General features: G+C 45.0%; 1 protein-coding gene across 1 annotated transcript in view; it reads right to left on the reverse strand.

The window, feature by feature from the left end:
* Positions 1-7,677: 7,677 nt before the first annotated feature.
* Positions 7,678-16,567, reverse strand: part of CISD1 (CDGSH iron sulfur domain 1) — a 12,987-nt gene continuing 4,097 nt past the window's right edge. Inside the window, exons 2-3 of the mRNA XM_035896675.1 lie at positions 14,185-14,453; positions 7,678-8,293 (exon numbers count right to left, since the gene is read on the reverse strand). Of these exons, the coding sequence (XP_035752568.1) occupies positions 8,204-8,293; positions 14,185-14,453 (359 nt within the window). The 3' untranslated portion in view covers positions 7,678-8,203. The remainder of the gene's footprint in view (positions 8,294-14,184; positions 14,454-16,567) is intronic.

Raw genomic sequence — 16,567 nt, forward strand, 5'->3', positions numbered from 1 at the left:
GCCCAGGACAGGGTTGGCTTCTGGGCTGCCAGCACCCATGGCCAGCTCATGTCCAGCTTTTCATCCATCAGTGCCCCCAAGTCCCTCTGGGCAGGGCTGCTCTCCATCCTTTCTTCCCCCAGCCTGTGTTGATACCGGGGGTTACCGCGACCCAGGTGCAGGACCTTGCACTTGGCCTTGTTGAACCTCATTTGGCAAAATGATGCTTAATTCTGGATTAGTCTTTGTTGCTGGAAAAACAATCTTACCTCACTTGGTCTGGTGAAAATGTAAACACTGACAATGTAATAACTGCTATACACTCATTTATTTTGCACAAACCGCTTTGCGCTGCAAGAGGATGTCTCACCAGCAGATTGCAAAGCTCCCCCGAACTAAGCGAGGATTACAGAAGAATCACCTTCTGCTGAAATAAAGCCCTTTTTCAAAAACAACAGCTAGTTAATAACTAACCGCAAGACGCAGGGTAGTTTGGTACAGGAAATCAGCTCAGACTTCAGTGGAAGTGCAGGGGGACATGAGGTAAACAGATCAGTGGGGCTGGGACGTGGCCAAAGCATTGGTACTCTAGCAGTACGCTGACGACGCGCACTGCCGGATGGTTGACTGCCCCTTTGGAGGGTTCACAGCCGCTTCTTCCCTGTCTCACCAAAAATGCCGCTCCTTTGCCGGAGCCACGTCTCCTGCACGAGGTCTGGGCGAGAGACGTGGATCCTGCTGCTCACAGAGCCACGTTCTGCAGCAGGCGGCCGCGCTCGCGTAGCTTCTGCCAGACGAACGGATTGCAACAGAGCTGACCCGGACCGTACGTGTGGTCCTGGTAAGAAACGTCGATCGGTGAAACCAGTGATTTGCTGGACGGCTGAGAGCATCTGCAGCAGGGCGTCTGTGGGCAGGAGGGCCTGTCCTGCTCCTCCGGCGTACGGCAGATGTCGTCACAGCAGCGTGGAAGCTTTAGCCACGTTGCAGTTCTTTTTTTTTTTTTCTCGCCGTTTCACAGCAGAAGGGGTTGCTGTATCGCGCCCTCTTAGAATAGCTCAGGGCTTTTAATCCTTTGATAAATTCACGGTTATTCTGTGCTGTCTTTTTTGTTCTTGTTAAGTAAAGGGAAATCTAAACTACCCTGGCCTGTTGTAGCTGTGAAACTCAACGCTGCTGCTGTCCCACTCGCTTTCCTAGCTACTGCCTTGTCACTTAGGCATCAGGTCCCACAGCGATCAATATTTTACTTGGCTCTTTGACGCTGCTCTCCTTCCTGGCAGCCAGGTACATCTGGGGTTTTCCAGGATGAAAACAAAGGGACGGTGTCAAAAGCCAACCCACACCCTCCAGAGATGATACGGTACGTTTTGAAAACGACTGTGAGGTTAATGCATGGCAGTTGTGTATTTTCTGGATCACCTTTTCTATGAACAGAACCACAGCTGTAAATTTTGGGAAGTCTTTTGTACTAGAAAGCTACGAGGACTATAAAGCTGAGAAGCGCAGTTCAGTTGTTTCTTCCTCACAGTCCTTGAACTTTTTTTTTTATCATTAAAGAAACTAAACAGAGAATTTGGAGGAAAGGTTCGTTTTTGGACTGAGAGGACGTTAAGGGGTGGGAAGCAAATGGAAGGGCTTTCAGGGTGGAGAGGAGGCAGCAGCGGGTGGGCGCTGAGGCTGGTTTTATCCAGCATCTTCACTCAGGACCTGCAGATAGGAGCGCACACGAAGTCTCCAGGTCTGCGGATGCAGACATTAGGAAAAATTCCTTCCCCAAAAGGGCTATCAGGCACTGAAAGGGGCTGCCCAGGGAAGGGGTTGAGTCCCCAGCCCTGGGGGGGGATTTTAAAGCCGGGCAGACGAGGCGCCCAGGGCCAGGGTTTAGTGGTGGGATGGCAGGGGTAGGGAAACGGTTGGGCTGGGGGAGCTTAAAGGGCTTTGCCAACCTCAACGATTCTATGATTCTATGCTCATGATCTCCACAGGGCAGTCAAATGTCACGCCGATGGCAAAGTCATCCTGCAGAATCTCACAAAACCGAATGAAAGGCACAGTGTTGGCACAGGAGCTTTCGTGTGGATAAACGTAAAGTAATGCACGTAGGGGAAAATAATCCAGACCAAAGGTCCTCAACGCTGATCCTGAAACCGGCTGTCACAGCCCAGGGAAGAGATCCCGAAGTCACTGTTGACAGTCTGAGATCATCAGCCCAGTGTGCGTCGGCAACGAAAAAGAGCCAACAAAATGTTGGGCAACATCAGGAAGAGCATTGAGAAGAAGACAAAAGGCGTCATTTTGCCGCTGCGTGTAGCCTCAGCGTGCCACCTATTGAGTCCAGCTTCCATGCCTGGTTTCTCACGGAGAATAGGAACCATACCATTAATTAATCAGTGCAGAAGATGGAATTAAACTGTGACTTGGGGAGAGTCTGAATAGATAAAACGTATTTGAGCTGCCTCCAGCCCTAGAAAACGGCAATGAGAGATGTGTGTGCTTTGACATCCTTGGGCAAAAAGTTGTGCTGCTTTCTGAAACAGAGGCATTAGAGCCAAGTCCTTAGTACCATCTCCTGATCTCAGGGCTCATGGGTAGATAAAGATTACTACCTTTGTCCTTCTAAACAAAGATTTTCCAAGTACGGTGTTGTATCTCTATCAGGGGGTCACTCAGGGTTTACAGATGCCTGATGGCATTTTACCAGTCTCATCCTAATGCTTTAGAATACCCCGGGTACTTGATTTAAGATGCTTAGGGTGCCAAGAGGTTTATTTAAAAAAAAAAACACCTATTTATGGACTAAACCCACTGCCAACTGGCATTGGGAAAAGTCTCTTCTACTAAACAATATTCTACTCCCAGACTTTGTCTGTGAAGCAACTGAATTTCAAACCTTAAAAAGTAATTTAACCCATGCAGATGTTGGAGCCAAGAATGAGATTGAAAGAGCAAGATCACACTGTTGGAAAAGAGCAACAAATTTAATAATGACTGCAGTGCAAGTCTGTTCTGGCCGTTGCTTTGGTACCCGAAGTCTCGAGCAAGAGTCCCAGCAGCGAACAGACAGCGTGTCTTGACCACATCTTATCCATGTATGGTTATATTTGCCAGCTGCAGAAAAGTATTTGAGAAAAATTACACAGTCAGTGACCTTACCATCCATTTTGCTGTGTTTCTGTTGCCAGCTGACTTGACTGAACAGCACAAACATTCCAGCTACTGAGCAGATCCTCGCAGTGTGCTGAATTTTGAATGCTTCACACATTAAAGCTGTAATTTCTGCCAGGCTCGGGAAGCTCCTCTTTTCTGCACAGGCTTCTCTCGGAGAGGAGAAGGCACTTTTTTTTTGTAAAAATGTACCATGCATTCAAAAACACCAAGAGAAAACTGCAGTCTGCATGACAAAAAGGATGCAGAGCAGAGCGGATTAAGGGCAGCGCAATGTCAAATGGGAGGGGAGGGATGGTCCAGTCTTCAGCTAGGAAAAAAATAACAAGAGAAATGATCTCCCTGCGCTTACGTGAGACGTATGCAACAGAAGTTGCTTGAGAACCCCGATACATCCTTTCTTACCCGTCCAAACTGCACATGAGAAAGGTGGATTGAATTCTGCTTTGCTACAATCACAGAAACCTACTGCGATTTTACCGACTTCAGCGACTTAAACAGTTTGCAAAGGTGGGCACAGAGGAACACTGGACTGCTAACAGGGGACCCACACCGTGAGCGTGCATTGCTTTCTGTCCGCTATTTCACCGCAGGATTTCACAAACAGTTCAGGAAGAAAAAACCACAGCAACAGATGTCTGCTGGAGGCACATAACCCCTTCGGCTCCAAGGGCTACGTTTTTGGCTAACAGAACCACTTACTCCCAGGAGCTAATGAACAGCCACTTTGTACATCTTACGCTTTGCTCAGTTAAGAGGTGTAATGAAATGCAACACATCACCTTCTGTACTTTGATTGTTCCCTTTTGCTACCACCTAGCAATGTTACACAGTGTTAAATCTTCCGTTATAGCTTACGCTCTCCTCCCATCTGCCCTTTTATTTCTTCTTTTTCCCCCTCTTGTTTCTCTCCACACATTTGATTTATGTATTTTTTATGTTATTTAGCTTTTATTCGGCTCCTCTCTGCATTAGCCAGCCTGGAAAGCATCCTGCCTGAGAAACGCGCTATGCACCGCAGGCAGCGCAGCTACACCACCGCTGCAGAAGAGAACAAGCAGCAGAGAGCTTCAAGCAGCAGCCCCCGGTACCTATCCTAAATTAATGACGGCTGTAGGAAAAAACTCCATCTCCTGCCAGTGCAGAGAAGGCACTCCTCAATGCAGGAAAACCAGGGCAGAACAAGCCTGGGTGCACAAAGCAATTGGGGGAACTGGTATCCGACGCTGCTGGGTTTACTGTGCACCACTGACAAGGCAAAAGGCATTTGGACTTCCGGGCAGGTCCACGTGAAATGTTCAGACCAGGCTGAAGAGATGCTGAGCACTGATAAACGCAGTCTGCTGGCAGCCATGGCGGGGCATCCCCTCTCTGCCCACGGGCTGGAGGGACGCTGTGCTCGGCCACCTAATCCAGCCAGGGCTGGGGGGGCCGTTGTCAGCCAAATTAAGAGGCTTCCACACTCCGGATGGCCAGCTGACAAGGAGGTTTCTTTGCGATACCAATGTTTCGTTTCACGCCTCTGTTCTTATCCTTCCTGCTATTATAAAATGTTCTTCCGTTGTTGGAGTGAGCGCCTGTGATACCGCAGTGACTCACGTTTCCACGTCTTTATCTAGCTGTATTAGCCTTAAAGGAAAATCCCACTCCAACTGCTATGCAACTGCACAAAATAAATTTTACAGACCCTGACAGCACCAGAACAAGGTCCAAACTGCAACAACATGGTGAAAATTTTAGTAGGGCCTGCGGTCAGCTCTGCATCCGGCAATACAACTCCTAGATTCAAAGCACACGAAAAGCTGCTTAGTCCCAAATATGTTTATGCAGCGCTTCTAGATGCCTGGGCTCAGGCAGACAGCAATGCTGCTGAAAAAACCCCAAACACATAAATACATGCACGCACAAAAAAACCACAAGAGCAGCATCACCCACATGACAGAGTATCCACTGCACAGCATTTGTTTCCTCCTAGTGGACCAGGGTGTGATTGCACCGCTGGCCTCCACCGCTTGAAATTGCCCATTAGATTTGCGGCGCTGGAATTAAACGCGCAGACCCTACCTGTAACGTACAGCGGTCTCCTCTTCAAGAGTGCCGATTCTAGAAGCACTCAAATATTTGCCATTCAGACTATTTTGATGAGTCACACTCAATTACTGCATAATCAGTACTTTAATTTGCTCACTTTCCTAATAAACACTTGGATATTGAAAAATAACAATGTAGAACAGAAACACAGTTTTACTCTCGGACAGGAATCCTTCACTGCTTTAGTACGAAGGATTTGTACCGCATTTTCATGCGGGAGTTTCAAGGCGATGTGAAATTTGCCATTTGCAGAAGAATTTCTAACCAATTTGCTTCATATTCCAGAGATCATTTGAGGAAAGCCCTAAGGAACAGAGATTTTGGAAGACACTGGAGCAGGCAAGCGCTCGGGCTATCGGAACGTGATAACCTGTTACTGCACTATGGAAAAAAGAATGACTGGTTCTCTGGGATGCTCATCAAGACTGCTGGCAAGTTTGTTTACTCAAATTCAAGTATCTCTTTTCATTATCACGTTCAAACAGCTCACAAGTAACAGGAACCTCTATGGGCAGTACAGAAAATTGTACACGCATCGAGATAAAATTTAACCACTTTGTGTCAGCGTTTATAAACGTGACACTTCTCAAAACAAACTCACCAAGATGCAAATCAGCAAACACTCGCATCCTGCATCTTTGCTTCCCAGGAACAAAAACTTCTCGTGGAGCCCAATTCCCCGATGCCCAAACTCCAGGAAATGTTTTATTGGCAAACCCCAGGAAACAGCTTTACAATTCAGGAGACTCACCTGAAACTTCAGGACTTTCTCAGAACATTAATGCAGTTTTTCAGTGAACTTTTATTCCTTCAGGAGCAGCCAGGCTTTGCTGCTAACAGGAAAAGGCGTCTCAGGAGGAGAACCCAGCCCAGACACAGGTTTATGATGACAGCAGCATTGGCATACAGCACTACTCACAGTGTAACTCGCCCTTGAAAGAAACAGCACACCCATGAGATAACACAAACGTTACAACCTCGAGATTAAGATGAGCTCAAACGTGTATTTGACAAAAATACAGAAACACCCAGTGCCACATTCTAGTAATACAGAAATAACTTTGTTTCGGATAAAAGCAATGTATTTGATAATTTAAGGTTAAAGCAACTTTCCATATGCATCAGTACTCAGCCAAGTAAAAAAAAAGTCAAATACTTTTACAGTCAAGACAGGAAGAAAAGAGAGAAACTAAATGTATTTGACTGCAACTTCTTACAAGCAGCGGTCTCTCACAGACAGTCGTCGTCCCCACCATACCACTCCACCTGCAAACCCTCATTCTCTACCTCTGTGCTGCCTTCTCTCCTATGCTGCCTCCTCTACTTTTTGTGCCTCCTGCCAAAGTTCAGACCAGTCAGCTACAACCTCAGCCTCTGAAAGCCTCACATTGAGAATAAGCAAAACTCTTTCTTCAATCTTAACCAGTCATATTAACACAGTAAAAGTCACATCCTTAAAAAAAGAAAAAATTAAATAAAACCTCTACTGCCCCGATCATCTGGAAGAATCCTTAAGGGTCCAGGTTATAATGTCAGCTTCTCGAAAAGGCCTTCCCTCTAGCTCTGAGGTAGTCTCTCTGTCCCAGCACACTGGGAGCTCAGTCTTAGGCAGGCTGCAATTATGCTAATGGACCAGGTTTAATACAAAACTGCCCTCTGCCACCCCACTCTTTGGGTTTTGCTTTGTAACCATTTGCATGTTAATAAATCAAAGCTATTTAATTTACAGAAACCAACATGATAGGCATTAACACCACCGTGCCAGATGAGACAGACTAGTGCCATACAAAAGGAGGAGAAGAGCTCTCCTTGTCTCATCCTTCCTTTCCCCCTTGTTTCCAGCTGTCGCCCAAGCCTTTCCTCGTCCATGTTCAGTTCTTTGGGTAAAATTAGCTGAACCACGTTAACAGTTAGCCCAGGGAGGCAGGAGTTACTTAAGACACACGGAGCCTAAGGCCACTTAGTAAGAAAGGTGTGCCTCCTCCCTCTGCAGTGGGAAGAGTCCTCCGGAACCAGCCAGAGCAATGATGAAGCAGACAGTAATGATGGGAAGGGTCGTAGTTTTTATTTTAGCTTCTGGAATAAATCAGCCTAGCCTCCCCCTCCAAAGGGCCCTGTGGTCTGGGGAAGTCAGCTTCACTGCTAGAGACTGCAAGTGAAACTAAGGCTTTCTAGCAGCAAAGACAACCCTGCCCTCCTCCATCACTCTGAGCACTCCGTATCATTCCACTTGTCTATTCAGAAAGCGCCCTCAGAGACCATCTTCCTAATCCTACTCTGAATACAGGTCTGCAGTTCCAGTAGTACGTTCTTGATAATGCATAGCAGTAGGGCCAAGTTTCAACACTCCTGTAAAATCAAAGGTAAAGTTGCCCTTTAGCCCCATCTCGCTATAAGCCTTTTATGTGGTCTGTTCGGAGTTTGCTATTTTGTTGTTTTACCAGAGCCACACAGAACAGTAGCGTAACAGGGCAAACGTGACACCTGCAGAAAACGCAGCATAATGAGAGGTTAAGCTGCATTTTGGCACCGTTTCTTTCCTGCCACTGCCTTTTACATAGAAATCTATCCAGACCCGTGACTTCAGAACCACTCTAGAATGTTAAGATCTACATTTTGAACACACTTTCTACTGAACAGCCTCAGAGTAGTACACATGTATTTGAAAATAATTTAATACCTATTTTCTGATTAAGTACATTCTGTGCGTCGTTTTAGTTTCATACTCAATGAGAGGGTACACACACTTTACAGGACAAAAAAATTTAAACCTTGACTATTTAGTAAATTATGCATTGTAGTGATTAAAACAAGACAAGCACCGGAGAAAATACACATGCTGAAGCCTGATGTATATACTACATGGAAAGTCTTCAGTGACACGACAGAATTTGTGGTTTTTCCCCCAATTACAAGTGAGCAGAGGATTTGTCAGACATTCATTCTGTAGCTTCTACTGTCCACTCTATGCCTCCTTCCTCTTGATGATCAGAGGCCCAACGTTGTCGCCAGTTTCCTCGTTGTGTTTTGTGTGAGAACCATCACACAGCGGGAACTGAAAAGAGAAAGAATAAACACATCTGAAGTATATCCAGAGTCAGAATTAAGAACCTAGGCTGAGAGTTCATTAGGACGTCTGGTCATTAAATCCACTGTGACTGCAGAACATAACTTTTATACTGGCATCTCAGGTCTCCCTGAATTATGGCTGAACACTAGGTTTGTCCATGCAAGCGCAGGGCGGACAACAGGCTTGTTAAAAAAAAAGCAGCAACCCAGTTCCATGCTATTTGGTGATCCTGCCTCAGGACAGCGTGAGGAAAACTCAGCCCATGCTGACCTTCAGGGGTTACCTACCCGGAGCATCTTGCTCTCAACCTTGCCTCACGCTCTGTTTTCCCAGGCAACAGCCAGAGCTGAGTGCAGTTACAGAAGAGAAGCGGGGTGAAGAAGAGAAACAGGAGATCCTTTGCTGAATTTTTTTTCCTGGTTTTCCATAGCACATGATGAGAAAAAGGACAGTTTCCCTAGCTCACCTCATATTTAAGAGAGATACCTACATATTAGTCCTGCCTCCAGACAGCTGGAACGGCAAGCTGCTTTTGCTTCATCCTGGCACAGCTAGCTTATCTCATCGACACAAAGGTCCTTTTGCGCAAGCTGGCTTCAACATAAGGATTTTGACCTGCTAATGGAAATAAACTGCACTTCCAACTGACATGACCATTCATCAGGGGGCTTTAAGGGTAGCACTGAGGAAGTAATTTGAATAAATGGTGTTTTTTTCATAAAAAAACCCCTCCTATAACAGCCTGGTCAGAGCAAGACCCATGGGGACTCTTTTAGCCAGCTGTAACTGCGCAGGTCCAGACCAGACACAACCACCCTGCGCCTGGGCAGCTCTTTTCACATGCAAGAGCCACAGGGCATTCTGTGAGGCAACAAGAGTGAGGTTAGAAGCCATCACTTCTCAAGGATGTGTTTTCAGGGCCATGCTTCCTCTGCAGAGGAAACTCTGGAAATGATCACAGAAGTCACACGCCCGTATTTTGCATTCGGTTACTATTTTGTTTGTTTAGAAGTAATGGGAATCACAGTTGGGCATTACTCAGCTGTTGCCTTTGCAACAGCCATATTCCCTCGCAGTACAGTCACAATCAGTCTTTGACACTCCCCTGATCCCAACGATCATGCCTCAGCCATAGCCCTAGAAAAAAATTAACACCCTATCACCCACGCTTACTTAGAATAAAATACTTAGAATAAAAGACTTCAAAGTACTGCAGGAAAACAATCTAATTAAGACAATGTAGTTTCATAAAAAAAAAAAATTCCCAGAGCTCTAAAAATAAAGCCACATGCTCTGTAGGGTCGTATGTTGGGGGGGAGGGGGGGGGAGAAGAGGTAAGGTGGGGAGTTTTTGTTTTTCAGTTACAAAATGTCAAAACCCACGCTATAAATGGCAGGTGATGTTTCCAATTAAAGAAACCCTCAATTCAGAGAATACTCATGTAGGCTGATTCATGCAGGAACTTTATCATCACATCAGTCATTTGTGACTCAAGGAGTAGGTACTGACAGACACTTGGGAAAAATGCAACGAATGTATGTTCATGGGACACTGACCAGCTTCTCAACCCAGATGTTCCTGGGCCAGCTGTTTTTCCATGCAACACCACAGTCCACTGGTCTTTGCAGAAGCGTCGACCCAGCTTCCATCCATGCCCCAGGGAGGCAAGCCCAAGGTCCAGCTACAGCATCATCATGACTTCAAGTTTGCAAGTGACAAAAATGGTGGGATTCATAGGTTTCAGATAGCATCGAGACACCTTTAACAGCTACCAACTCTGCTCTGGGTCAACTGGTCTCGGAACCACCAGCTCCCAGAGGCTGGGACACTAGACTTGAGCTTCTCAGAAGGAAAATAAACCACCACCACCACTTTTTCCAGAGCAGCCACTTGGTCACCGTGAAGAATAGATGGATCCTGGGTCTGACGCAAAACGTTCAGCCTTGATTAAGATAAAGCAAGCTGGCAATAGGGGCCAAAGCTCAAACCCTGAGGGAAATGTGCAGTGATCTGGACAGATCAGCTTATTTCCCTCGACAATGAACAGGTTTAGATTTTCTACCACTATTTCTTCTGAGGTTCTGCAGCAGTATTCCTTGACCCGCAGCCTGGGGACTAATACTCCTCTGGAAGACACAGGGGTTGCAGGTCATTGCAAAAGAAAGCTAATTCATCTTTTTTCCCTCCAGCTCACACACTTAGAAATGCAGAAGGGTCAGAAAACAAATGTTCCAACTTCAGACTAATTACAGTTTGGTTTTAAGACAAAACTCTTACCTCGACGCTGGTAAATTTGAACACTGGGTTTTTCCAGAAAACTTGACGAGCAGTGCTATGAAGTGCCTGCAGAGCACAACACTGAATAGGAAAGGGCCGTTTAAAGAACAACCTACTACCTCCTTTAACAGGTAATTACATCCCGAGGCAGACTTATTTGAAGACAGCATGTGTGGGTTTTTTAAACACATGCACTCCACAAAGACTTTGGCTAGCACAAACAAACCAACCAGGCCTCTGAAGTAAGCTATTTCAGAAAAAAATCCCAACTGAAAATAATCTCGCTCCTTTTAAGAGTTACACCAAATCACCCTGGTTTAGTCCAACTGTTTTGTTATTCCCTGTACAGGAGGAACACCACGCAAAGCCAGCTGTAGTGCATCAGTACACACAGAAATATCCTATGGTTCGTAACACTATGGGTTCTATTAACCATGTCTCAGAGGCTTAATCGGATAAGAAGTGTTCACACAATCATACAAGAGGATATTTCTTCTAACCTGTATATGGAATAGAGATCCCCATACGCCACTTATTTAACAAAAACACAGCAGGTACTTACTGCTTTTGAAGCAACTGTGTGCAACTGAAGCACGCCCATTCTACCATTCTGCCATCGTATAAACATTATCTTACAAATTTTAACAGGATCTTAGTTTGAGAACTGTAAGAAACAAATAACGCTAGCTAACTACTTCCAAAAATGACAAGCATGTGAGAATGATGAAGAATGACTCTATATTTGACTACCGCTTGGCAATAACTGAACACAAGAAGCAGCACACACACCATGCTACCCACCACACAAGGTCAACTGATCAGGGCAAGAGGAAGGCAGCAAAACTGAAAACTGCAGTCTTTGAAGCACAACATGCTGACTGAAATACTCATTATTAAGCATCAGTAAAAGAAAACAAAGGCCTTCAAAAATTTTCCACTGACTCCCTTAATGCTTTTACAAGACCTTTCAGATCAGGGTTCTAATAACAGACTCATTATAGGGCACCCCTATTTACTTCCTTTTAGTGTGCGATTGCAGAGCCCCACCTCGGTAGGACAGTACGTTCCTAAACTGGCAACACCCCTTCAATATATGCCAAAATGTACTACTTAATATTTTTATTTCATACTGCTGGTTTTGGCTGGGCTAGAGTTAATTTTCTTCACAGTAGCTGGTATGGGGCTGTGTTTTGGATCTGTGCTGGGAACAGCGCTGATCACCCTGGGATGTGTTCGTTCTGCTGAGCAGGGCCTGCACAGAGCCAAGGCTGTCCCCGCCTCTCATCCCACCCCACCAGCGGGGGCCGGGGGGCACAAGGAGCTGGAAGGGGATGCATCTGGGGCAGCTGACCCTGACTGACCCCAGGGGTATCCCACACCATATGATGTCATGCTCATTGTACAGAACTGGGGGAAGGAGGAAGGGAAGATGTTCAGAGCGATGGCGTTTGCCTGCCCAAGTCACCGTTACCTGTGATGGAGCCCAGCTGTCCTGGGGATGGCTGAGCACCCACCTGCCCATGGGAAGCAGGGAATTAATTCCTTGCTTTGCTTGCAAGCACGGCTTTTGCCTTACCTATTAAGGCCTTTATCTCAACTCACCACTTTTCTTACTTTTACCCTTCTGATTCTCTCCTCCTATCTTCCATTTCTGTTTAGAAAACAGAGTAGGAAGCAGAAAGTACAAACACTGAGGTTCAAGTTAGGATTTTTTTTTTTTTTTTTTTTTTTTTTTGCAAAAGCCTTGAAGGAGGTGCCTACGCTATCGCAACACGAGGTAAATCCAAATTCAAATATTAAAATGAAGTGCAGATACTTGGAGCAGCCTTTCTCCTCCCCCTTTTTCTTTTCTGAAGCTGTAGCCCTTGCAGCAGCTTCCAATTCTGGATTCTGGCTGTCAGTTGAGACTTACCACAGTGATTTAGCGGCAATGCTGCTATACACATCCGTGATACCTGCACGCTGCACAGCCATCAGCACTGCCTGCAAATACACATACCTCCCTGTTGTATACAATATAGAACAGTCCACGGAGCATGCTGTGGCAATGCGGGAGGGAGGGGGAGGATATTTTTGTTTTTCAGTTCTCCGGGCAGAGGAAAGATGACAAGCCCATCTCCACAGGACTATTTCAGAATCAAGTCGCGATGCTCTTTAATCCTCAGTAGTGTTTTAATGTTAAACCAAATACAGCTACAAACGTGTAACTTCTGAGTTATTTTCACCTGCACGGTAATGAAGTCAGATCTGCCAACAGCAAGGACCGAAAGTTACAGTACCTGGAAAATGGCAGAGTGTGGCTCAATTAGACCCCTGTCTCAGGCTTGAGAAGCCTGGTATTCGGTTCACTGATGGAGAGATTGCTAGATTTCAAGGCTGCTGGCCTCAGTTATCTGGCTTTGAAGGTTTGTATTATACTTCAGTCTCACATTAGCACCCTGACTTCTAAAACAGCTTTTAAAATGTGTGCCAGTGGTAAATGGAAAGGACTACTCATGCAGTCCACTTCCTCTCATTACGTATCCCAGAACTACCACTACAGATAAATTATACTGATCTCAGCTACGTCAAGTGTCATGCATCTCTACCTCAGACTTAGATCTGCTCTTAGTGTTATTGGAAGGCTAGGTATCACGCTTACCACTAGTTTTAGGCAACTGAGGCAAACCAACTACATACACAAGTTGGACCAGTGTCTAGATCAGACTCTAAATTGCTCAAAAACAGAGGCTTAAAGTATGCCATCATCATTTCACTGGCTTTACCGTAGGATTACCCATATAACTACTTTGAGTTGCTAAGGCACAAATGCATTAATTCCCTATGTCTAGATTCTTCAAAAGCTTTTAACCACAATGACTTTTTAGATTACCTCCATCACCACTGGAAGCAACTCACCACTGTACTCATTCATGTGGCAAAAGGTAGCTACCTACAGTACACAGCAGTACCACAACAACAAATTCAGGACAGAACACCAGTACCGCCATAACACCATCTGCACAAGACAGGCTCTTCCAAAACCATTCCATACTCACCTCATCCACAAGATTTAATGATGGGCTCAGACATTGCAAGTGACAATTTGGCACCAGCTCGGGTATACCAAGAGACTTCTTAATGGATGTGCGTTATTAACACCATGAACTAATAGCAAGATACTTTCTGACTGACAGAGTAAACTTCCAACTTCCTTCAGTAAGAGGTGTTTTAAGGTCCTCTCAGACTGTGTTTCCTGAGCTCCTCCTGCCAGCAGGCCAGTAGTTTTGTATAAGCCTCAGTATTAGCAAAGGCAGCACACAAAATGGTATCTGTCATTCTTGACTGGGCTTGCTCCATACAGCAGCTTCCCTTTCAAGGCATCTGCTTCTTCAGAGCTACAGAAACATTTTGTTCACTATTAGCACTGATCTGCAGGCTTTGCTCTGAGTGACAACATAAATCTACATAGTTTTATGGATTAAAATACTGCTACATCTCACTGCAGAAGAGTTTAGGTGAAAAGAAGTTAGTTTCCTCTAAATAAAGCAGTCTGAAAAGAGTTCTGTTAAAAGATGCATTGCGCATGAACGAAATTGGACCATTTATTCTTCTCTTACCTTCTTAGATCTCCAACAACGACAATACACAGCCTTGTCTCCCAGATCTTCCATATCAAATGCATGGACTACCTTGGGGTTATCCTTCTGGATATGGGGATTCACCATTGCTTTGCAGCATTTGTCTTTAGAGAGAAATTTTTTGTAAGCTAGATACCCAACAGCAGCTGCTCCAGCAGCTAAGGAGACTGCAGCGATCCATTCAACTAGAATAAAAGAGAAGGAAAAAAGAGAGACTGTCACTTTTTGACCGCAACATTCTATTAAAACTACTCGGAAGTAAATGTCTTTGTGCTCGTGGCAACACCTCCACTTTCCAGCCCACCTTTTTATTCTGTAGTGGTAACACGCTACTTTAGAAGAATATATTCTTTTGGCACTGACCTAGTTGATCTACTCCTTTCTCCTGATCAGAGTTCTCCTTCACCCCAATCCCTTCTACACAAGGGTGAGGATTAACCTGGCAGGGTTTGGGTTGTTGGTTTTTTGGGGTTTTTTTTTAAACCTTTTATTTGGGAACCTGTGATACCAGCAGCGGTAGTACAGTGTTTCCAAGTTCAGCATATTAAACCAGCTATAAGTACACCCTATAGCAGCAACCCTCCCTGTTGTTTCAGTTGCAGGGAAGTCGCTAAAGAAGAACACTCAGCATCAACAACCTAAGCGGGTTCCCCCCAAGGTATGGGTATGGAGTAGCAACTAAAAATGTTAACAAGTGTTTGGCAGTGGGGAAAGTATTTAATATAAGAGCACTTCAGAAGAGTAACAAAAGCCAGCTTAGATTAAATCCCTACTGTGGTGTACAGGAAAGGATATAGATACAAAAAAAGATTATATTTAAGAATAATAGCATGAAGTTTATTTTAACTGGATTAGGTCCTGACTCTCTGAAAGACAACTTCCATTAAAAAAAATCCTCTTTCTACTACCTCCCATCCTTACTGCCCCCCTCTCTAGATATCTCCAAAATCTTTGCAGTCTCACTCACTTGGTATAATTTCCTTTTCTGCAATGAGTTTTCCTACTTTTTTGTAGCTCTGTTGTTTCCTCTCTGCCTCACGAAAATGTGCTGGACTTTGGCCCAAAGGTTCTGGCTGCAGCAACAGCCCCAGCCATTTCTCTCAGAGCTGCAGGCAGCTGCTCCTTTTTTACTTTTTATCCCCCACTTCTACCCACACATGTGCTCCTAATGTGCACATACAGAGTTTGGCTGACTCTACAGACAAATAAATCAAACAGAATTTAAGTTTTAGCCCATTTACATGACTTAGGAAAACTAAAACAGCCTCCAGTTGGGAATTTCTACCTTGCCCTTCAATGTTTGCATTGGATTTGAAAGATGCCAAACTACACAGCATCTTTGGGGCAAGAGATTAACTCTTGCATTACCTCTAAAGGATAAGAAGAAACAAAAAGCCTTTCTTAGTTCTTGCTGCTTCCCATGGCTAATTGACTTGCTCATCGTGAGCACGCACTAAAAGGATCAAGAAGGTTTTTCCACCCTGTACCACAGCCTTTTCTAAAATCCATACCTTGAGACCCTTCCTCAGCTAAAACGTGTTAGCTTGTATGCACCACGCTGATCCACAAAGGTGTGGATGTAGCAATACATGGAATTAGACAAATATTTGGATGATGTCTGCAGCCCTGTAAGTTCAGGGAAGGCAGGCACTCCTTTAGAATCTTACTAAAGGAGTAAAAGATGCAGAAATCCAGAGTTCATTTTCTTAGTAAACGAAGCAGAAGAGACCAACATACACCGAGACCTCCCCTGCAGATGAGTGACAAACCCTCCCTGTAACAACAAGGTGATATTAAGATACAGAAAACCATCTTTAACATCAAAGAGTTTAGGGCATGTTTCCCTGCTCCTGAACGCCTTAAAACAGTAAAAGCCCCAGAGAGTATACTGTGAATTCAGTAGTTTATACCCACCCAGTGAGTTCTTGCCCTCTTTATCTCCCCATTACAAACTAGCTAGAGTAATGCATTAATTTTAATAGGATAAAAGAACTGAGGACGTGAAATTAAAGAAGGGATTCTACAAAAACCTGCTTTAATTTAGCAAAACAACCCCAGCAAATCCAAAGAACAGCCACCGCTTAAATCAGAGGCAGCAGATTCTTCCAAAGAAAGCCACCACAGAGAGTCTGAGAAGGAGGTACCCAGCTAGCGCAGGGACAACCTGGGTCTGACAAATTTAAGGTGATTTCTGGCAGCCACAACAGCGCCAGGCAAAAGAGCGTGACTGGCCGTACTGGGGATTTCAGAAAAGCAGCAGTTGCAAGGATTGCCCGAGCCGCTCGCTGATGCGGTGCCAACAGATCAAATCTTAACCAAGGTGTTTAAATAATCGATGAGGGGACAGCGATAGACTCTATCC

This window comes from Egretta garzetta, unplaced genomic scaffold (assembly GCF_000687185.1).
Source record: "Egretta garzetta isolate BGI_Z169 unplaced genomic scaffold, ASM68718v1 scaffold536, whole genome shotgun sequence".
NCBI lineage: Eukaryota > Metazoa > Chordata > Aves > Pelecaniformes > Ardeidae > Egretta > Egretta garzetta.